Source organism: Grampus griseus (genome assembly GCF_964374135.1).
Source record: "Grampus griseus genome assembly, chromosome: 6".
Classification (NCBI taxonomy): domain Eukaryota; kingdom Metazoa; phylum Chordata; class Mammalia; order Artiodactyla; family Delphinidae; genus Grampus; species Grampus griseus.
In genome coordinates this window covers 37192508-37215772 of record NC_139000.1, presented here as the reverse complement: position 1 = coordinate 37215772, position 23265 = coordinate 37192508, and the positions used below count along the sequence as shown (strand labels likewise).

Here is a 23265-nt window from a genome sequence, read left to right as displayed (position 1 = left end):
CCCTATGTGTATAACTGAGGCACTGAAAGATAAAGTAGTTTGAGATTTCACAGGTAGGAAGTGGCAGAGCTAGGATTTGAATAAGGTAGTTTGATGCTAGAATCCATGTCCTCAACCACAATGCCTGAAGATAATTCTGACCTTGTTAATCAAGACAAAAGGGGATCACTAAGCTTTCACTGAATAAAGTATGAGTTGTCTGGTGGGCGCAATTTTGGGGCTCTAAATTCACAGAGACTGCTGTTAGGTATGTGGGGGATGGGAGTTCTTTGTTCTGTGATGCAGTGATGACCTCAGGGTAAACTGCCACTAGGCTGAGGAAAAATGGAATGGCTGCCAGAGGGCCTGCTTGGGGCTGAGGGGGACATGGGGCTTCTCTGGGGCCAGTTGACCCATGCCCTGGCCTGCAGACACTGTGGCAGCAGCTGCCTTCTGAGTCCAGGGAACCTGGTAACACTATTCTTGTTTGTGGTTTGGCAGATCCAGAGGTGGTGGCAGCTTGGGAGATGGCGACAGCTTCAGCCCTGGTACTCTGGGGACAAGATGCAAGGCAAGGTGGGTGACATAGGTGTGCAGCTGGGTAAATGACTCACCACATGAGTTCAGGTAAGGAATCATTGACATCAATGTGGGCTCAAAAGAGTGACTATAAGCCTTAAATGTGAGGCTGGGTGAGTGACCATTAACACTAGATTTCAAGCCAGCTGAATGATCATTGACCCTAGATGTGGGGTTATGTAAGGGAATGCCGATCTCCAAATGTAGTTGGGTAATGGCCATTAACACCAGATGGGTAAGTGACTATTGTCCACAGATGTGGGCCCCAGTGAGTAACTGTTCACTCACTGTAGAACAAAGACTGAGGGCTTAACAGTACATCTTGTGTCTCTGAAAAAGGCTTCATGCCTGATTGTATCTTTCTCCACTCCCCAGAAAGATTGTATCTTTCTCCACTCCCCAGGGCCTACCACTTCTGTACCGCGTGGCTTTCCTTGATCGCCTGTGGAAGCAGAAGTCAGGGGAGGAAGAAGAAGAGGAGGTATCTCTGGATCCACTGAAGCCATGTTCTCTTCCCAAAGAAGCTCCTATTGGAGAACAGGCCACCACAGCCCCATCCCAGCCATCCTGTGATTCTGAGGGCCTCCACAAGTCCATAGGGACACTAGAGCAAGTACTCACACAGACCCCAAACCCTTCCAGATCCTTCCCCACCTTTCAGATCTTGACCAACCTGCCTGTGAGGCACAAGACAGCATCAGGGAGCCACCTACAGCAGAGAGAAAGCCAGCTCTTCTGGGGTCTCCCCTCTCTGCACAGTGAGTCCTTGGAGGCCATCTTCCTGAGCTCAGGTGGCCTCTCTCCCCTGAAGTTGTCTGTCAGTCCTTCTGTCTTCTTTAACAAGTTTGCCTTCCTGCCTAGAACCCCAGTATTGCTGCTTCCCCAGTATTGTTCCCCAACCCCACTTCCTACACATGAAGTCCATACTACAGAAGATCTGGAAGGAACGGCCTCTGACCCTCAGCAACTTCCCTCCCCATCTTCCCCTCCTGTCCCATCACTTCCCCTCCAACTTAAATTCTTTCCCATGGACCATAAGAGAGTCCTATCTGGCACTGAGGCAAACACACAGTGGCTTACACAGCAGAGAGAGGTCCCTTGGGTCTCTGAGGATCAAGCCCTGCACCCACAGCCTAACCTCCAAAGAACCAGGCCCTCCAAACTCTTCCATTCATCTGAGGTCTGGTGGAAGGTGCCATGGGATCCTGGCCTCCAACAACACATTCCAGACTCACTCTGTGCCTCCCTAGCAGAAAATCCTGCTAGCCTTCTGGGAGCCCTAACTAGGTCTGAGGCCCCATGGAGGACCACGGGGCAAAATGAGGACCCCAAAACCCCTGAGCCAGCAGTGCCAACTCCCAGCCTAACCCCAACTTCTCTGCCAGAATGCCAAGGAGCCAGCCCTATAGGAGGCCTCTCTGGACGTGAAGCCCTCTGGGAAACCACAAGGCGAAGAGAGAATCCTCAGATCTCTGAGCCTCCGACCTCAGTCCCTTGCCAATCTGTAGCCCCCATGACAGAGCCCCAAGGAACCAGCACCCTGGAAGTTCCACCTGTATATGAGACTCAGTGGGGAACCACAGGACATAAAGAGAGTACTCAAGCCTTTCAGCCCCCAACGCCAGCCCCCTGCCCTCCCCCACATCCCCTGCCAGAACTCCAGGGAGGCAGTCCCCTGGGAGATCCATCTGGATATGAGCCCCAGTGGAGATGCAGAGAAAATTCAACAAACCTTTGGGCCTTTGAGCCCTCAGCCTTGGACGTCGACCCAGGACTCCATGGAACCATGCCTGCATGTGTCCCATCAGGATCTGAGACTCCGTGGAAGGGCATGCAGAGTAGAGAAAATCTTTGGGTCTCTGCAGACCCAGTTTCATCTCCCAGCCTTCCCTCAGCCTCTCTGCTGGAGTCCCTAGGAACGGGTACCCAGGCAGTCTTGTCTGAGTCCAAAGCTTTGTGGGAGGCCATGAGGCAGACAGACAACCTCTGGACCTCAGAATCTCCAGGCCCTGGCCACAGCCCATCTCTAGCTCCTATTCTAGAACCCCACAGAATCAATCCTGTGGGAGGGCTTACTGGGTCAGAAACTGCATGGAAGGACACTGATCATTCCCGGAATTCCTGGGCTTTTGAATCGCTATCTCTGGCCTTCAGCCCACCCGCAGTTCTTGTACTGGATTCCCTCAGAGTTAGCCCTACGGGGGTCCTGTTTGATTCTGAAGCTACATGTGGGGACATAGAAAGGAGAAAGAACTCCTGGGCCTCTGAGCTCCTGGCTTGCAGCTTACCCCAAGACCCACGTGGAGCCAACCCCTTGGGAGTCCAATCTGACTCTGAGCCTACTGCGGGGGACATGGAGCAGAAAGAAACCTGTTGTGTTCCTGTGTCCCCATTGTGGGGTCCCAGCCCATGCCCAAACTCTATGTCAAAGTCTCACACAAGTGAGCCTATTGGAGACCAATGCAACTGTAAACCTGAGGGGGAAACAGTAGAGCAGAGAGGGAACTGCTGCACCACTGAACTCCCAGCCCCAACCCCCAGGTCACTCTCTGCTCCTCTACCAGATCCACACATTGACCTTGAGTTTGTGTGGAGGAATGTGCAACAAAGAGGGATCCCCCAGGACCCCAGCCTTCCAGCAGTGGATCCCCTACAGCCAATACCCTGGCCTCCCACCCAAGCTGAAGCTCTGAAGATTGAGTCCAACCAGCCTGGCCTACCCAAGGGAGAGCTGTTCCCAGGGGCTAAGGCAGAGACTCCATCCTCCCAGGGTGAGGCTGTCCCAAAGATGCCCACCCATTCTGGGGTCCAGGCCTGGCACTGGAGTAAAGAGTTGGAACTCAGGCTGAAGAAACTAGAGCAGAGCCCTGCTTCCAGATCTCTTGGCCCAAGTCAATCATTTGGCAGCTCCCCTGCCCTGAGCTCCACAACTCAAGCCACCCGGAGACTCTCTTCTTGCCCACCACAGCAGATTCATCCCCTCAGTCTGTGCCCCAACTCTTCAAGCTGTCATCCCCCTAAACCTCAGAGCACAGTAACTCAGCCTATCCAGGTCCCCCACTGTTATCACTCCCACTCCTCTATCCAACCTCAGCTATGGAAGTCTGGCAGGGCAGAACAAGAGCCTCAGAAAGAGCAAAGAATGAATGTGAAGATGTCATCCCAGGGGTCATGTGTTCACTGCCCAGGCCTGGAAGAGCCCTCATACCCTGAGGTTCCAGCCTCAGGCAAGAGACAGGACAAGGCTTCAGCCCTATCTTCAGCCAAAAAGAGAGAGCGCCCCAGGAAACCCAAAGGAGACCACAGAGAAGGGGATGCAAAATTGGGCTCAACCACAGTTACAGGGAAAAGCCACCTAGCCCAGGCCAGACTAGCAGAGGTCCCTGTAAGCAGACTTTTGCAAAGATCTCAGCACAGGGACCAGAGCTCTCGACACACTGCTCCCTCCCTGCAGCCTCACTCCAAGGCTTCAGGTTCCCAAGGTCAGAGAGGGGCAAGGCTGGGAGCTGGTGACATCCTAGCCCCTCGGCACTGTAAGCACTGCCCTTGGGCCCAGAAGCATCTTTCCTCCCCCACACCTCAGGCTCCCCTTACCAGGGGTCTCCAAAGGATGTTAGCCAAATTTCTGGGTACCCATGGACCCCTGCCCACCAAATCCAGTCAGCAGAGAAAAGGCTGGTAGTACTGGCACCCAATATAAGTACCCCAAGACCTGAAGCCAAACCAGTTGGGGGGTGGAGACACAAAGGAAATCCTAATAAACTAGCTGAACTAGACAAACCCCACTCATGTCTTTTTTGGAGTCTGGGGTACTGGAAATGATGGTTCCCTATTCTGCTGCAGCTGTATCTCCTCAGGATCAGGTCCCAGAAGTAGAGAGCTCAGGATTCTATAGGCTTAACTTTCTCTTCAAGCTGTTCACAGATGATCAACCTGGAGTCTACAACCTGGAGTCCTCACTCTACAGGGTGAAGCTGTTAAGGCCAGGGGAGCACAGACCAATGCTGCCCTTGAGAAAAACTTCACAGCAAGTCAACAGAAGAAAAATATATCCATTCACACAAGCACAATTGGTCTGGGTCTAGGCAGCTGCTCTTGGTCCTGGGTATGGTCCCCTTCTTCACATACTTGATACACAAGTTCCCCACATATATTTCTAGCCAATTCTTGTCAGCCCTCTGCTCTTTTCTCTCTCTAGTTTAGCTCATGCACCTCCAAGGCCACAAAAACAAGTCCCTTTTCATATGTTTAGCGATCGCTGAATTTCTTCTATAATTGCCTGTTCATATCGTATACCCATTTTTCTACTGCATTGTTTGCTGGGTATTTTATTACTTTTCTACTGCTGCCATAACAAATTATCACAAAACAACATAAATTAATTTTATTAGAAGTCTCACAGGGCTAAAATCAAGAGGTTGGCAGGGCCGCATTCCTTTCTGTAGGCACTGGGTAGGATTCGTTCCTGGTCTTTCCCAGCTTCTAGAAGCTGCCCACATTCCTTGGCTATTAGCCCTCCTCCTCCATCTTCAAAGCTAGCAAAGGCAAGTCAAGTTCTTCTCACATCACTTTTTCCTCCCTCTCCCACTTTTCAGGACACTTTTAATTACATTGGACCCACCTCAATAATCCAAGATACTCTTCCTATCTTAAAGTAAGTTAGCTAGCAACCTTACTTCCATCTGCAACTTTAATTCCCTTTTGCCATGTAGCACAATATATTCACAGGTGCCAAGGATTAGGACGTGGGCATTGGTCAGGGGGTTTGGGAATGGCATTATCCTGTCTGTCACAGATATTAACTCAACCTGTTAATATGCTGCAAATAGTTTCTCCCAATCTGTAGCTTATTTTCTAATTTTAAAGCGATTTTACCATGCCAAAGTTTAAATCTACCAACATGTTCCCTTATGGATTCTAAGACACTTTCTTCTAGCACCCTCATGGACATTTGTTTATTTATTTTTGGCCATGCCGTGCAGCATGTGGGATTTTAGTTCCCCAACCAGGGACTGAACCCGTGTCCCCTGCAGTGGAAGGGCAGAGCACTAACCACTGGACCACCAGGGAATTCCCATAGATGTTATGTTTAGATTGTTAATCTAATTTTTGAGTACAGTATGAGGAGAGAATCTAACTCCCCCAACCCCCAAAAAAGATATCCAATTTTACCAATACCATTAAAAACATAGTGTCTTGAACCCATTCCATTAAGTGCGATATTTCAAAACATGGGTCATTTTTTAACCATCTCTAGGCTTCAGGATCCACCTATCTTACCACCTACTAGTATTGTCTCATATACAACCTGTCTAAAACTTACTCATTTTCCCTTTAACCCTGTCCTCCAATGTGCGAATTCCTATTGAAGGGGTGTACAACATCCACCCCAGTACTGAAGCCAGAAGCCTGCTCCTGACTCCTCCTTTAACCTCACGCCCCAATCTAAAAAAGAAAAAAAAAAAAGATTATCTCTGGTTATTGGGAATACTATATAATTTTTGGCTGCATTACAGATCTTAGTTCCCCAATCAGGGATTGAACCCGAGCCCATGGCAGTGAAAGCACCAAGTCCTAACCACTGGGCCACCAGGAAATTCCCAAAAATAAAAGTTTTTTAAAAAGTGAATTGTTGGGCTTCCCTGGTGGCACAGTGGTTGAGAGTCCGCCTGCTGATGCAGGGGACACGGGTTCGTGCCCCGGTCCGGGAAGATCCCACATGCCGTGGAGCGGCTGGGCCCGTGAGCCATGGCCACTGAGCCTGTGCGTCCGGAGCCTGTGCTCCGCAATGGGAGAGGCCACAACAGTGAGAGGCCCGTGTACTGAAGAAAAACAAAAAAAAAAAACGTGAATTGTTGGAAACTCCCTGGCAGTCCAGCAGATAGGATTCAGTGCTTTCACTGCGGGGACCTGGGTTCAATCCCTGGTCGGAGAACTAAGATCCCACAAGCCGCACTGTGAGGCAAAAAAAAAAAAAAAAGTGAACTGTCAATGAAAAAAAAGTGAATCGTCTATACACAACAATGCACATGTAGTTGACAATACTGTACTGTACACTTGGAAATTTTTGCATGAATTTTATGTTATTTTGCCACAACAAAAAAAGAAGAAAAAAAAAGTTCTCTAGCCCTGAAATCTGACGGTTACTTTCCTGCCTAAACCCCCAGAGGACCCACAAGATCATTAAAATAAAGTTCACACCTGGCATTTGAGGTTCTTCACAATGTGGTTTGGCCTCTCAGAATTCACTCCCTTGCTAGTCAACCTGATGCTTCTTAAGCATGCTCTGACCCCATGTCAAGCCTCCCATCTTCCTTTAACCCCCAGCTCAGACTGCCTCCACAGCCTTCTCAGATTCTCCTATCTTAGTACGGTTTCCCCTTCTTTGCAGCCCCATAACAATTTATGTCTTGTTGATAGCACTGCTTTCCTGGTATTATGGCTATCAAGTCCTTCAAAGACAGTGAGGTTCTGTGAGGTCAAGTTCACACTCCCAACCAGTGCTCTTCCCAATCATAACATTCGCTCTACTCTGTATAGTTGGTTGAGAAAAACAGTCAGAAGGTACATGCTTCCCTCTGCCTCCTCTCACTAATGTTACTATTCTGTTCCAAAGTTTTATTTAGCCCTAACTTGTCTATAGGGTCTGAGCCCAACTTACCACCTGCTGGCCAGGAGTGGAACTGAAGGTACTTTCCTTCTCCCCACCTATCCACCCCCAGAAAAATAGTCTCATAGTCTCAAAGACAATGCAATTCTGAATTTCCACTTGACATAGGGCCATTTAATGAGTCTATGCAACTCTGAATAGCTTTATGAAACATCCAAGTCCTATATTCTTAAGTCTTTTTAAGCCCTCAGTAGGTTGTAGGGCCGGGCAAGATTAACAAACGATTTAACATTTGTTCAGTTCGGTCAAACTAATGACTGGCATCCTGGGCACCATGTAACCACTACTCTCAGGGCTACTTGCAGGATCAGTGTCTTGGACCCCAATATATTTCAAGATTTTAGATTTATAGTTCCATCTTTGCTTTCGCCTCTGTGGTGAACTGTTGGTCTTCCATGATCTAATTTGATGCCATATTTTTGGTTAGAAACCCATCTTCTAATCACAGCACTTATCCTGTGGGAAGATGGCTATAGTAAGATCACATTCCAATTTCTTTCTGGGAACCCTGTGGGGAGAAAGATGAACTGCCTATACAATTTGCCTCTTGGTTTAAGTATGCAGGCTTCTGCAGGTGCATTTTGACAATAAACAGTCCCTCACACTGCTTTCTACAGTTTACGAAGCACTGTCAATCATTTTATCAGACTAAGAAATCTCGAGGCCCCAGAAGAGCTCCGTGCCTTGTGTGACGCTACACTGCTATATGCACAAGTGTGAGAAGCAAAACCAGGCCTCTCACAAGTCTAGTCTTATTTTTTTCCTAAAGAATCTATAAAGCTCCAACCACCTTCCCTATAGACACACTTCGTGTTATAAGTGAGTGCAAAGCAATCATTCCAACACAAATTTCTATCACATATCAACCAGTACCTCTACCTATTTTGTGGGATCTTGCCTTCTGTTCTGTTCCCATACCTTGATGCAGAGGTACCAAATGTCTTTACCACAAAAGACCTTGTCTTTGGTCTTACTGAGGTTAGGTTGCCACAGGGATGAGATAGAGTGACAATGTCCAGAGTAGGAAGACTGAAAGCTAAGCCGTCAGGATACCTAAAATGGTAGGAAAACCAAAGGAGGACCAAAGACAGGATCCAGTGGAGGAAGTGTCACAAGGGACAGTCAATGCAAATCACAAAAGTGCAAGAATATCTATTTCACAGCACATGAGTTCAAGATGCCCCAGTTTAATCACCCCTAGTTTAATCAGACTATCTTGAGTCCTTGTAGTTTACCTACCTATGTAGATCAAACCAGAGGCTGGTATAAGTACTAGAATGACTAATTTGACTCAGTGGATTATTTTCTCTGCACCATACTCCTTCTTCGATAAGGCATCGAGGTACTGATCCCAGAAGCACGAAGTATCCTCTTCCTGAACGAAGAGGATACTCTATACCTGGACAAAACTATGCAAGCAATCATCTGAAAAACGAGGAGCAGGGGAGGATGTTTCGTTTAGAAAGAAACACATCCAATACTAGAATTTTATATTAGAAAAAAAGCTATGTTTTCATAATACAAATCACATAAAGGTGGACATAACTGTAAGTGATCCTCAACCAGAACATGAATATTTGAAATTTTTAGATGCATCAAGAGAACATCCATCTCCAGACAGAAACTGTATCTTTCTACAACTTTTAGATTTTTGGAGGACACCCCAATTCAGCCTTGGTCAGGAAAAGGGGACTCTGCAGGCCTAATCTCACCATCCACATCAAATACAGGTAGAGGATCCCACATTCACCACATCTGGAGCTCCATCAGGCTGCTCTCCCTCCACTGCAGTCCTATCCAGTGATACTGCAGACACTGGGCGAGGCAGCAGTATACCAATGTTTATCAGTAGGGGAAGAGGGTGCAATCTTAATTCTAGAATTTCACATTTGGAAGAGTGCCTTGGCACTCTTGGAGTAGCCCAAGGCCCTTCCCAGGAAAAGAAGCAGGCACAGGGGTCAGGACTCAGGCTCCATTTTGACCCAATGTTTATTGTCCTTTTACAACATGTCATTTTGGTTTAGAAACTGCTTGTGATTAGTTTTCCAACATTAACTCAAAAGCATGTAAAATAAGAACCAACCTACTCTCTATATAAACACTCAGCAACTGTAGCCCTTCACCCTCCTACCCAGGTTGGGTAGGGGGAAGAAGGGAGGGCTTGGGCAGCATTGAGTGAAGTGCAGATGCTTTACCGTGGGGAATGGCGATAATGCCTTTGTTCACACCCATAGAGGTCCCCTGCACTGCCCCAAACTACAACAGAAAGAGCATGGGCCCAAGGCCCAATTTCTTGATGGTAATTCATTCTCCGCCTCCCAAATGGAAAATCACTTTTATTTTATCGCTTTTGTTTTGTATTTTTTTGCAACAGCAAGCCCCGGTCCAGAATCTGGCTGCGGCTGAACTGTTCAGACCGAGGAGCGGAGCAGGCCGTGGGCGCACCCTGGTCCCTCCTGGGCAAGCGCCCCCACCCTCAGGGAACAAGGTCCAGCCAGGCCAGCTCACTGCGCGCTGGCCACCACCACTTAGCCATACAGGTCATCGTCGTTATCTTCCGTGTACACACTGCCACCTGTGCCAGCACCACTGCCCTGACTGGGGCCAGCTCCACCTTGGTTTCCTGAAGGGAATCTGCACGAGAGCAGAGGCAAAAAAGAGGGTTAGGGCAGGGCTTGTTTAGGATTTTCACAACTACCCATTCTAGCCTCCTTAGGGCTCCAACTACCTTGGCTGTAGAGTTATCCAAGACAAATTAAGCACTGCCCACTGAAACCTAGTTACCTGAAGCTGCCAAAGCCCCGACTCTGTTGAAGGGTCTGAGCAAACATCTCATACTTCCTGATGTCATTATCACTGACAGAACGGCGGGCAAAGCGCATGGCTTCCTCAAAGTGATCTCGGCGGATCTCAGGCACTGGATCATCCTCTTCTACCTCCTGCAGGAAAGGTAAACACAGACCACCGGGGCTAGTTAAGGCTCAGCCTGCATTCCTTCCCTGGCCTTCCTGACCCCATTACTGCAGTAGCTTATGGCAGAGGCTTAGAGGATTGGGCCTCTCCAGTAAGTTGGGCCTCTCCTGAACAGGTTGCCAGGCCAATCTTCCTAAAACCGAGTCACTGCCCTGCTTAAAAACCTGTCAATGCATTCTGGAAAAGGTAAAACTGTAGGGACAGAATTCTTATCAGTGGTTACCAAGGGCTTAGGGTGGGAAAAAGAAGCTGATTAAAGTGGTATGAGAGGGACTCCCCTGGCGGTCCAGTGGTTGAGACTCCGCGCTTCCACTGCAGGGGTTTGACCCCTGGTTGGAGAACTAAGACTCCGTGTGCTGCAAGGCACGGCCAAAAAATAAAAAAAAATTTAAAAAGTGGCACGAGGGAACTTTTGGGGATGATGGAAATTTGTCTATCTCAACTGTAGTTATAGAACTTATATATTTTGTCAAAAAGCACAGAAATAGTACACCTAAAAAGGGCGAATTTTACAATATGTAAATTATACCTCAAAAACATAAACTTTTAAAAAGAAAATGTCAAAGTGCTTATCACATCTAGATTACACCTTACCTACTGGCCTCACTTCCAGCAACATATGATGTCTTCAATTCTACCCAGGTTTTCCCAGTTCCCGTAATCCTACTTCTCAAGTGGGTTATTTGGGCGCCTTATTTCCTTTACCCAAATTCTCTCTCTTCACAGCCCAGGCTCACACCCTATCTCTTCTACTGAGAAGCCACTCAATTGCTATGATTTATGAGACTGCCCTCGGATCAGTGTATCAGTAGTTTATAAGCTTTTTTTTTTTTTTTTTTTTTGTGGTACGCGGGCCTCTCACTGTTGTGGCCTCTCCCGTTGCGGAATACAGGCTCCGGACGCACAGGCTCAGCGGCCATGGCTCACGGGCCTAGCCGCTCTGCGGCACGTGGGATCTTCCCGGACCGCGGCACGAACCCGTGTCCCCTGCATCGGCAGGCGGACTCTCAACCACTGCGCCATCAGGGAAGCCCTAGTTTATAAGCTTTGATGAGAGGAAGGAGAGATGTCACAGGCCCCCTCTAAAAAGTAAAGAAAGCCATTTATTTCTTTATTCGCGAAGTCAGTCTCTAACACTGTGCCATGATACAATGGGAAACAAGCAAGATGATATAGAGTCCCTATCTTTATTGAGCTTACACACACACTCCACCAAACTGTGCATTTAATTCAAGGGGTCCATGGAACACCAAGGATAGGTCCACAGACACTAGGTTCTTAGCCCTGCTCTATGTGTTTCTCTGCTGATCTCTTCTCAGCCTTTATAATTCCTGATTGAAGAGGTTATATGCTCAGCATTTTCTCTTTGATGCTCTGCTAAACATCTCAGTCAGGTGATCTTTCCAAAATCTTATACTCTTAACTCTAGGGCATTGTGGAGACTGTCCCCTGGCTTCCCACAACTGGCACATCTGGGGAAAGGATGCAGACCCACCATGGCTGATGGGTTGGTCTGCCTCTCCCGTTCTCGCCTGATCTCACTCTCGATCGATTCACGGATGGCCAGCTTGCAAGCACGTTGGCAAATCTCTGTCAAGTCAGCTCCAGAGAAGCCATTAGTCATCTTAGCCAGGAACTCCAAATCCACATCCTAAAAGAAGCAACATATCTATCTTAGCATTCAGTCTCTCCTCCCCTGTGATACATGGATCTTTGACCATCCAAACACTCCCAATTCCAGTTTGTCCCATCTTCTGCCACCCCGTTTTATTCCTTATTCTAGATTACCCTAATACCCCCAAATCTTCCATATTCCCTTTTCAACCATAACCCCAGGAATCCCCAACGGAATCCTGTCCAGGAACCAAACACCACTCCACACAGCCTGCAGATTCACAGAAGTCACCACGACCCCAAGACCTTGCACCTGCCTTGGCAACTGGGGACTTGCGCAGGTTGGCCTTGAGAATGGCAACACGGGACTTCTCATCAGGAAGTGGGATGTAGATGAGCTGATCAAGGCGGCCAGGTCGCAGAATGGCAGGATCAATGATGTCAGGCCGGTTGGTAGCGCCAATGATAAACACATTTTTTTTTGTGGACATGCCATCCATTTCTGTCAGGATCTGGTTGATGACTCGGTCAGCAGCCCCACCACCATCTCCAATGTTGCCACCACGGGCCTTGGCAATCGAATCCAGCTCATCAAAGAACAGTACACAGGGGGCAGCTTGGCGGGCCTGTGTGAGGGGACAGATGGACTCAAGCATTAGCACAATCGGATCTCTCAGATCGGAGAAGGAACGGAAGATAAAGTGACCTTCACTGCCCTAGCTGAGCTGCCAGAATGAGATGGTGTTTACTCTCCCAAAGAATAGCCTCCACCCTTAACTTGTCCCCAAGCAAGTGAATTGATAGCCCAGCCACCTATAGCTCACCTTGTCAAAGATTTCTCTGACGTTGGCCTCAGACTCCCCAAACCACATGGTGAGCAGCTCAGGACCCTTGATGGAGATGAAGTTGGCCTGGCACTCATTAGCAATGGCTTTGGCCAGCAAGGTTTTCCCACAACCAGGAGGTCCATAGAACAGTACTCCCTTGGAAGGTGTCATACCAAACTTGAGGAATTTGTCTGGGTGCTCCACAGGATACTAGGAGGAAAAGCAAAGAGGGTTCAGGGATACCTCCATAGTTTGAAAGAAACCTAACCAAACAGAAGCATCCTCCCACACCATCCCATGGTGAAGACCCAGGTTCCCTAAAAGCAGGCTCCTTAGTGCCTCCAACCAGAGAATAGCAGGTTCCCGAATTATGCTCACAATTTCTGCAATGAATGTGACAACACCCCAATATCACCCAGCTCAATTACAACGTACTGACGCAGTGACTCACCCTGGACCAAGCACCCTACCTGGACCAGCTCCTGAAGCTCACGTTTGACATCCTCCAGGCCCCCAATGTCCTCCCAGGTCACCTGTGGTACCTCTACCACAGTTTCCCGCAGTGCTGACGGGTTGCTCTGGCTCAGGGCCCACTAAAAAGGGAAGAAAAACTGGGGATGAGACTTGCCAGGGGAGATCAAAGTGCATGTGTGTGTACCTGAGATATGGGAGAGGCCCTTACTCGGAAGTCATCCATAGTAACTGCCAGGGAGTTCATGACCTCAGCATCGATGGTCTCGTCCTCTAGGTCAATGAGGTCCATCTTCTTGCGGATGGCTTGCAGAGCAGCCTCCGAGCACAGGGCTGCTAAGTCAGCGCCCACATGCCCATGAGTTTCATTGGCTACCTGCAGAGAGAAGATCTTCTTACTATGCTGTCTCTGAGACCTAGCTGCCTTAGGAAGCTCAGAGACAACAGAATCCTGGTCCCTTCCCCTGACTTCTGTCTCTGGGTCCTTCCATTTCCCTGAACACATACTAGTGGCCCTTTCATCGGCTGGGTTTTAAGTATTCAAGCCTGGACTCGGGGCCTGGAAATAAAGCTGCCCCCCAAATTCTGGTTCACTCTAATTCAGTGTCAACCGAGAAACATGCCAACCCTAGTTTCCTGGATTCAATCTGAGATCACTTCCCTTCCCCTGCACAAGAATCAAAATCAATTGCCTCACATCTGAAGCTTATGTCCCTAGTCAGTTCCCTTCAACTGCCTGGAAACAGATATCCTAACTTCTGGCCAGCCCTCATCATCACTCCACCTGCTCAAGGTCCACATCATCTGCCAGCTTCATGTTCTTGGTGTGGATCTGAAGAATTTCCAAGCGTCCTGTAGCATCAGGGATTCCAATATCCACCTCCCTGTCAAAGCGACCTGTGAGACAGTGCGTAAACATAGACAGGAATCATTTCTGGTGCAGAGGGAAGAAAGGGCAGGCCTAAGGTGACCACCCATCCCAGTTTGCCCAGGAATGTCCTGAAGTTAGCACTGAAGGCCCCATATTCTGGGAAATCCCTTGGTCTCAGGCAAACCAGGATGGGTGGTCACCCTAGACATGACATGGAAAAAGGGAAAGGAACCCTGGGCCCTAACACTGCAAAGAGCTTCAAGAAATCCTCAGGAATAGGTGACTTAGATGAAGGACAGATGTGGGATCAATGGGATTAAGGCCAGTAGAGCCACAATCTCCCCAAGAGCAAGGACAGCAAAAAAAGAAATTTGGGGTCCTTACCAAATCGTCGTAGGGCTGGGTCAATGCTGTTGGGTCTATTGGTTGCTGCCATAACAATGACATGGGCTCTCTGCTTTAGGCCATCCATGAGGGTCAACAACTGTGATACGATACGCCGCTCCACCTCCCCATGGGTCTGTCGGGACAGAATGTCTGGTCAGAAGTGAAGTCAGGACCTTTCAACACCCCACTATCCCCTCGGGTAAGTTCCTACTTTTTCTCTTTTGGGAGCAATGGCATCCAACTCATCAATGAAAATAATAGCAGGAGCATTCTTCTCAGCCTCTTCAAAGGCTTTACGAAGGTTGCTCTCAGACTCACCAGCCAACTTGCTCATGATCTCAGGACCTGAAAGCATATAGAATGGATACAATGACAAAACTATATCCTTTCTCAATCTCAAAAGAAATCAGCTATCTTGTTCACCCAGTCCAGAGACAGGTCCTAGGTGAGAATATGGTAATAACCTCTACTTACTTTCTCACAGCCCCTACCAACCATTATCCCAGGGTAGCCACCAAGCCAGGATAAAAAGTCAAGGAGCTCAATACACTTATTGAACAGTTGAGCTGGAAGTATGAAATGATCACAGCAGATGCTATGAGACCTCTGGCCAGAGCAGAAGCAGCACACCAGTTGGACCTCTACCAGCTAAATTTCATTCTCAAAGAGATAGCTGATCTCAGCCAGTCTTCCCCCAAACCCTCTCAAATAAGTAAGCATGGACATTTTGAGTTCTCATTCTAACTTACTCCTCTTAAATGTCTTCAGTCTGTCCACAATCTTTCTCAAGGTGGGGACAGATCAGGCGGCACCAGAGTAGAATACCATCCCCTTGTTGCTTATCTGTCTGCAATGTACTTTAGAATAAAGTTACTGAAGTATACACAAGCATAGGTATACAAATGAACATGTCCATGAGTTCTCCAGCTCATGAGACTGGGTCACGCTCAGCTCAGAGTTGAGTCCAGCCAAACACAAAGTGAACCAAGGCTCCTACCATTGATCAAAAAGAAGAAGGCGCCAGTCTCATTCGCCACAGCTCGAGCAATCAGGGTCTTTCCAGTCCCTGGAGGTCCATAGAGCAGGATTCCCCGAGGAGGCTGAGGACCAGTACAGAAGGTGTGATTAGGTTCAGACTCCCGCCTTCTCCCAACCCCAGCCACCCTAAAATGGCTTGACAAGGGCTCCATCTAGAGAGGGTGAGAATCAGAGCTCAACTCTGACACCAGTAAGAGTGAGCCCTCAAGCAGCAGCTGCTAGGAAGACAGTTTACTTCAGACCATACTCACTCCTCTTAGCAGCAGAGAAAATACTGCTAGAAAGCTGACAATACTTATGAAGGCATAGGAGACAAAGAGCAGAGAAACCACACCAAGAGACTCTTAGTGTGACTGAGTCTGAAGTCTGAAGGGACTAGGAAAAGCAAGAGGCCATTAGGCCAAGGGCCTGAATTTAGACAGACAAGAACCAAGGACTAGCTTAGACATTTAAGAGTGTCGGCCAGAGGCTCACTCACTCCAGTTATCCCAACCTTCCAGGATTTATTATCATGTTGGAATGCCTTCCCTTACCAACTACCACAAGTATTCCTCTTTGAAGTTGTCTTTCATCTTCAGGGTGTCCCATGATATGGGAATGATTGGGATGTTACATTTCAGACCAGCAGTTCGCAAATATTTTGGACTCAGGATCCTTCACACTCTGCAAATTTCCTTAACTTCTACTTCTACTGGGCAGCACTGTTCTACACAGGCTGGCAAACTGGTGAGATTTTATTTACAGGGTCCATTAGTTGAAAATGGTTTTTACCTCTCAAAGGGTTGTAATTAAGAAAAAAAAAAACAACAGAGAACTTAACTGGCCCACTCTGTTGTAGATCATTAGTAGCATGAATGAATTTAGAGCCCTCTATAAACTCAAATACAGTACTTCCTCTCTAATCCAAGGCAATGATGAAACACATGTATGAAGACGTCCTAGAATTAGACAGCAAGTAGCTGTTAATCACCACCCTAGACTATATCCTACAGAGCCCAGGATGCTCACCTTCACACCAATTGCCTTAAAGAGAGCAGGATGTCTCAGGGGCAGCTCCACCATCTCCTTTATCTGAGCTAGCTGCTTCCGGCAGCCACCAATGTCATCATAGCCCACTTCATTCAAAGACTCTTCCTCATCCTGAATATGGAAGAGACAAAGAAAAGGAGAAGGCAGGAATACTACTATCAGCAAAAGGTGAGTTTCTCCAAATCTGATGTAGAGAAATCTGCTGTATGAGAAGATTCTCCTCTAAGGGGATCATGCCTCAAAGGAAAACTCTAAAAATCCCAAAGAAAAGATTTCTTTTGTTTTGTTTTTATTTTTATTTATTTGGCCGTGCTGTGCAGCTTGTGGGATCTTAAGTTCCCTGACCAGGGATCGAACCTGCACCCTCAGCAGTGAGAGTGCAGAGTCCTAACCACTGGACCGCCAGGGAATTCCCAATTTTTGCTTTTGTTTTATTTACTTACTTAATTATTTATTTATGCCAAGGCAAAGATTTCTAGCATAGCCTTTCCCTATCACACTGTCCTTAGTCTTACTGGGATGGGCTTCCCTAAGACCTGAAGCTAGAAACTGTGGGAAATGCACAGGGGTCTAGATGCCAGCATCAGCACCACTTCCTCAAAAATTATTCCAACCACTTAGACCTTTTAGGTTCAATCTAGGTTTTTAAAAATTATTGGTATCAGATACTTCCAAGAAACACCTAGGCCCAGAAATGAATACCTAGGTTTTCCACCTCTGGGAAGAAGCTTAGCTATCAAGTCTGGATATTCTTTGGAACTACCACACAACTGTCCCACTAAGTAATCACGAAGTAGGGTACCGGGATCAGGGAGAGAACTCACCTCTCGTTTGATAGGCTCCCCTTCACAGTGAATCACTGTGTCTGGAGCAACAATACAGTAAGGACTGGGATCTGTCTCCACTACTTTGAACTCTACGGCACGCATTCCACCCCGGACAAGGAAAATGTCTCCTGTGAGAGCAATCAGCACAAGAGCAGTTAGAGGTATCTATTACCAGACCAAGTGAGAATTCCTCATCAAAACCTAGAATCTAGAATGCCAAGTTCACTAGATATTGCCCTTTCTCCTTCCCATCCACATCTCATTAAGCATTAGGCAAAAATAGAAAGTAAACTGTGAAGAGTCCCTCTGCCACTCAAGATAGTGAACAAAACCTGACGTGTCAGAAAGAAGCCCATAAGGTTTTTGACTTCTGGGGTATAGATAACCCAGGCTTTCACGACAACCACCAATGGTAGAACTGTGCTAAATATTAAGTACACTTTGGACAGCCAAAATGGCCCACCTCTTCCTTCAGAGATAAAAGAGAAGACAGCTTACTCTACTGGAGCAAGGAGTGGGAATGGGGAAATGGGGGAGTGGAAGGAAGTGGGGAAGGAGAGAGTACACATGAGCATATGTACAGAATGTGTGTGTATAGACACACATATGAGAATGAGACAAAGATATCCCAAGGTTTACTCTTGGGTATCCCTACAAACAATCACCCTTAAGTTCAGTCCCTAGAATTATTTCTCACCTTTCCGGATGGGTCGATAAGCTTCCAGGAAGTACGGCTTAAGGTAAACCTCAAAGAGATTGCCAGTGATGCCTTCCACCGTGTCATCGATGGGTAGTACATGGATACGTTTGCCGTACTTCACATCAGGGCATGGCTGGATGCTGAGGATTACAAGCAGACTCCACGTTACCAACCAAACTGCAGCCCCAAGCACTGGGTGTCCAAAAGGGCCTGGCATAGACAGCCGATGGCAAGCAAAAGAGAAAAGGCAGGGAATGGCTTTAGGTGAAGAGAGGCAGGAGGGTAGGGTGGGAGTGAGGGCAAAGAAACAGCCAAGCAGAACAGGTCACACGCAGGGTGGGGTAGTAGGGGGAGCCTCTAGAAGAAGATGCTGGGGTGGCCCACTCCCAATCAGTGAGCCAAAAGGAAGACCCACACATCTGGAACCCTCACAAAGACACAAGAGGGAAGGTCTTCAGTGAGAGATATCCAACGATGACCCATTCTGGTCAGTATTGGTAACCCAATGTTACAAAGGGAGACCTTAGTCTGACAAGTGTCAGGGTCAGAGAAATAGAAGTGAAAAAATAATCTCAGTCAGGTGGTCAGAGCACCTTGAGAAAGTGACTAAGCACCTCCAGGAAGAAGGCTACATGAAACCTAGAATCCATGGAAAAGAATCAGAAGTCTGAGATGCTCCTGGCCAAGTGACAGATGGTTGGGTAACAGTGGCTAGAGATGACTCCAAGATGGGGAAGCCTCTTGCCTAAAGTTAAGTCTAAAATCACTCAGACTGGTGCTATCCTAGGTGTGGCTCAAACTATGCCTCTCTCCTAGATTAACTTGGATCTTTATACAAACCTGCTACGAGTCCACCTCGTAGCCCATACTCCCATCTCATTCCAGCCCCAACAAAAGCCATTAATGCAACCCAGCTGTAAGGTTACTTGGCAGATACAAACACTCAAATGGCATCCTAAACCAGGGTCTAAGGTGTGATAAGTTATACCTCTGGTAGAAAAATATAAAGGTACCAAGAAAGTCATAGAAATGCCAACTTGTCCCAAGGGTCATGCAAAGGCAGGCTTTAAAGTCCCAGAGGCAGAACCAAAACCTAAAGACAACCTAGAAACATAAGTCTTCCCATGGCCTGCAAGCTCCCAATATCTGCAGCTGCCAAGGCCTTGGTGGGGGTACTGCCTGTAATGCAGGCTGTCTCTGGCCTCCCATCCCTGAGGGGCCAAGAACCCCACACACACCTGATGACATCCCCCAGGTGTACGCGAAGGTTATTCCGAACAACTCTATTCATTCGAATCTTCTCATCAGAACATGTGTCATCAGAAAGCACAATGCACACAGCTTCCCGCCTCTTCTTTCCTTTCAGCAACACTGTGTCACCTCGGAACAACTGCAGCTCATCCATCTTGGGCTGAGGAAAGAAGGTTAAGGCCTTTGGGTCACTGGGCCAGGGGGTAAGCAGCAGCCCTGGAGGTTGGGATTCCCAGTAAACCCCACTCTATCTGTGGTCACTGCAAGAAAAATGAGAAAAGAAACCCGGGAAAAGCCCTCAGGTTAAGTGCAATAAGCAAAGATTGGACTGTGGACCCAACTTACCTGGGACAAGGATACCACACTGTTGTCCTCATTGATGGCTTCATCAACAATTAACCGATTGGGACGGTTCTTCTGTTTAAGGATGGCTGTTGATAAATCATCACCTTTTGAACTAGAAAGAGAAAATGAAGTCAGTTCCAAAACATATTCCAGCAAGGGCCCCACCAGTCTCTACCAGCAACTCTTGGTATTCTGAGTACTGGTATCCTAGCTGTAAGGTCCCAGGTGATCTTGCCCCAGGGTCAGGAAACTAAGAAAACAAAATAAAAGTGGAGACTGAGCAGTATTTAGCAAAATGAAAATAGTCTCAGACAGTATAGAATAGCGATTAAGAGAAGGGGCTCTGTAGTCAGACCTGTTGGGTCTGAATCCCAGCCCTGCCACTTAACTGTGATCTTGGCCATGTTATTTAACCTCTCTGGAGGTTGATGTCCTCTTCTGTAAAATGGGGACTATAGTAGCACCCATCTCAGAGGATTACTGTCTTAAGCAAGATAATGTATACAAGTTCAACACAACGCCTGACATATGGTATCAACGGCCAGAATGATTAGCACTGCAGAACATAGCACAAGCTCTTTCCTTGCTAACCTTCTTGCAGAAGGAAGCAAGCAAGACAGTCTCCCGTAGGGCTCAGGGAGGCCCCAAGCCCCACAGAGCAATCCTGGAACAATGAAGAATCATTAGAATTACCCTTCTTACTGGCTAAACCTGCTGAACGCCAGAGCATTCTATGTACCACAGGAATGCAAATTATAAAGACAATCATATTTGGAAAAAAAAACACACACAAAACACTAACACACCTGAAACCTTCATCAGAAAGAAGCTCAAGCTCAAAAGGAATCTCAGAAACCTCTGCAAAGACACACAACTCCATGGGGTTGGTTCAAAAAGTTAAAACCGAGAAATGCTGAGACATGGGGCAAAGCCAAATCCCTCTCACCCAAATCAAGGTTGCCTGAGTCTGAACTGAGTTTAAACTATCTAAATAGTTTCTACCATTTCCTAGAAGCTAAGATCATTCATCTGACACCAATTTCTCACTTAGCTCATCTCCAGCCTTCACTAACTAGACACAGTGGGCTCTCCCTCTGAAGAGCTACCTCCTCTTAGTAAGGCTCAGGAAAACATGAGCATTAACCAAAATAAGAGGGCCAGACAATGGAAGAAGCCAAGAAATAAATAAAAAGGAGGCTTTTCCACGGGTTATTTCTTCACTCAACAAATTCACGTGTGTGTGTGTGTATACATATACATAAAAAATACGTCAGGCATCGTTCTAAGCATCTATCAGTCAACAAAAGAAGACAAAAAAGTATTCCTATTAGAAATACCTTCACAACTTGCAAGAAAAAAGATGCCTATGCTCTAGAATACGAGCTAGGGAGTTACGGGATTTTTTACATCTTTTGGTCCTGATACACTCAAAAGAAATACAAATCCCATTCATCTAAAAAGGTTGAAAGTTTTCTGCTGAGCCTCTCACATAGGCTTTAAACTAGTTTATTCATTCCCTTTAAACTAGTTTCCAAGAGTGGAGTTTCCTTAGGTTTAAACTTGCCTCCCCCAACCCCAAGGTGGTGATCACAATGCTGCATACTCTTCCAATGCTTATCAACACCCTAGAAAGCAAGCATGGTCAATATGAGAGTTGAGGGCAATTTAAATCCATCCATTCTCCGTCTCCCCTATGCATTAAAATACCCTTCAAGGGCTGCCCATCTTCCCGTTTGATGTATAGGACCAGGGCTAGAGAAAAACAAAATGCCAGATGCCTCTAGTCATCAGTTTGTATTTTAACCCCAAAGCTGCATCCTAGGAAAACCTCCAATCTGCCTACCATTCCTGACCCCAGCACTGGAGATGAGTGGGATGCTTTTCCCTTAAAGTAAGGACCTTTAATTCCACATCTATCTACTGAGATCAAAGGAAGTAATCTCTAAATGAGGGAATTCAGTTTGATCATGGGCCAAGAGCTGTCCCGGAGGCTCTCTGGGGACATCCCACTGGTCTTATGCATGAGTCAGGCCCTTTCCAGAACCCCAATGGGCCACAGGGGACTTGGACAGAGTTCAGGTAAGTCATCAAGATGACCTAGAGATCAGAAACTGTCTATGATGCCAGGTTCCAAGAATTTTGGACTTTTAGTCTTGGAAACTAAAGACTAAGAGACTACTTTAATTCTTTATTAAGCAGTCCTTTTAAATAGGCACCTGAGTAATACTTCACCTCAATTCAGAAACTTGAGAAAAAGGAACACATCTCAAAAAAAACTAAACTCTCAAGTCAGGAAGGTGATTTGCATAGAAGGGTTTCCATAGGATGAGGGTGTCTTCCCCCCGCCCCCCCCCACCAGTATCTAAAGCTCTTAATTCTAAAATAGGTAGAGGTGGCCAGGTTTTATCTGATGCTTTCCTTAGTAGAGGGCCCAGGATTGCTCAACATAACTGCTTAGGGAAAGAAACGTGTCTTTGACTAGTTAAGGCATCTCTAACTCTCACACCTCAAAGGCTGAAATCTAGAAAGCTCACAAAATACGAACTGAAGTTTGAATTTTAGCAAGAACCTACTGAACCTCATTTCACAACATCAAGGAAAACTAACTAAAGCCTTCTCGTATGAATAACAACAGGCCTAAAGTATGAAGGCGGCCAGATGCGAAAGGCTGGGCCCGCCTCTCCCCAACAGCTTCTCACCACTCAGGTCGTAGACGATGCCAACCACAAGCCAGGCCGAGCCGGCTCTAAAAGTGGCCGTCGTGAGCTTCCCTGAGCTCGCCAGGCCTTCCCCTGCTCCGGCCTCCGCCTCGGTCTCCGGGCTCCTAAGGCCTTCACGTGGCCCAAAGTCCACGCCCACCGGGCGCAGTTAGGGCGTTGGGCCCGCAGGGCCTGCACTCTCTGGGGACCAAAGGCCTAGAGCGGGTGGCAGGCCGGATCGCAGGTGGGCGCCCCCAGGTCCCGGGGCGCCGCGCCAGCAGTGTGGGCCCGCAGACCTCACTAGGCCGGGACGGCCGCCCAGAGGAGCCAGTCATGCCGGCCCGGGCCTGCATGACACAGCACGATCTGGCCCAGGCCCCGACCCAGGCCCAACGCAAGCCCCGCCTAGGGGGCGCGCGGGGGCGCAGCCGGGCCCAAATGGGTCCGCGGCTCCTCATTAGCCCCCTTCCTCTCCTCTCCTCTCCCTCCTTCCCTGTCTCCACCTCCTAGACGCGCCCACAGCCAGGCCCGGCCGGGCCTACCCAGCGAAGCGGGTCAGCCGGTGCGCGCACCCGCGGTGGGCGGACGGGCGCGCGCACACACTCACTCAGCTCCGGAGGCCATGGCGCGCGCCTCTCCCGGCCGGCGGCTGTGGCGGCCCGTGGGTAACGGCTACAAGGGGTGGCAGGCGACCGACTGTGCCGGGTCTTGGGTCTCCCGGGCTGAGGACGAGTGGAGCGACAAACCCGCAGACGGCCTCCCTCTCGCTTCCTCCCAGCGGCACCGGGGCGGTGGGCGGACGGGCGGGAGACGCTGACGCCTGATCCGCGAGGGGGCAGCGGCAGCAACCACCCAAACGACGGCTGCAGACGCTTCGCTAAGACTGAGCCGAGAAGAGCCGAATCATCGGAAAGAGAGGTGCTCTCACCTCAGCCAATCAGCGCCTGCCCTGGGGACTCCCTCCCGCCTCTCCGCGCCTCTCCCCAGCAACCCGCGGACCGGAGC

At 48.2% G+C, this 23265-nt stretch overlaps 2 protein-coding genes across 2 annotated transcripts; one reads left to right on the top strand and one right to left on the bottom strand.

Annotated features, from left to right (window-relative positions):
* Positions 1 to 324: 324 nt before the first annotated feature.
* Positions 325 to 4240, top strand: SPATA31G1 (SPATA31 subfamily G member 1; the record flags this gene model as incomplete). Its single annotated transcript, XM_082656855.1, has 2 exons — positions 325 to 555; positions 962 to 4240. The coding sequence occupies 2 exons, from the start codon at positions 325 to 327 to the stop codon at positions 4238 to 4240; spliced, it is 3510 nt and encodes a 1169-aa protein (XP_082512981.1).
* Positions 4241 to 9199: 4959 nt separating this feature from the next.
* On the bottom strand, positions 9200 to 23155 carry VCP (valosin containing protein). The gene is made up of 17 exons (XM_082656646.1): positions 22868 to 23155; positions 19562 to 19673; positions 19204 to 19376; positions 17963 to 18105; positions 17263 to 17393; positions 16418 to 16549; positions 15369 to 15471; positions 14583 to 14716; positions 14369 to 14504; positions 13898 to 14010; positions 13325 to 13489; positions 13113 to 13235; positions 12640 to 12852; positions 12133 to 12441; positions 11697 to 11852; positions 10013 to 10167; positions 9200 to 9862 (listed from the first exon to the last, which is right to left on the bottom strand). The coding sequence occupies exons 1-17, from the start codon at positions 22882 to 22884 to the stop codon at positions 9757 to 9759; spliced, it is 2421 nt and encodes an 806-aa protein (XP_082512772.1). The 5' UTR covers positions 22885 to 23155; the 3' UTR covers positions 9200 to 9756.
* Between the last annotated feature and the right edge of the window lie 110 nt (positions 23156 to 23265).

Bases quoted from the DNA above. Each gene is read 5' to 3' on its own strand.
- VCP (XM_082656646.1), bottom strand. The intron at 19,377-19,561 runs GTAAGTTGGGTC...TTCTTTCCTCAG, and splicing joins GTGTGGTATCCTTGTCCCAG to CCCAAGATGGATGAGCTGCA. The intron at 16,550-17,262 runs GTGAGTTCTCTC...TTCCATATTCAG, and splicing joins GGGAGCCTATCAAACGAGAG to GATGAGGAAGAGTCTTTGAA.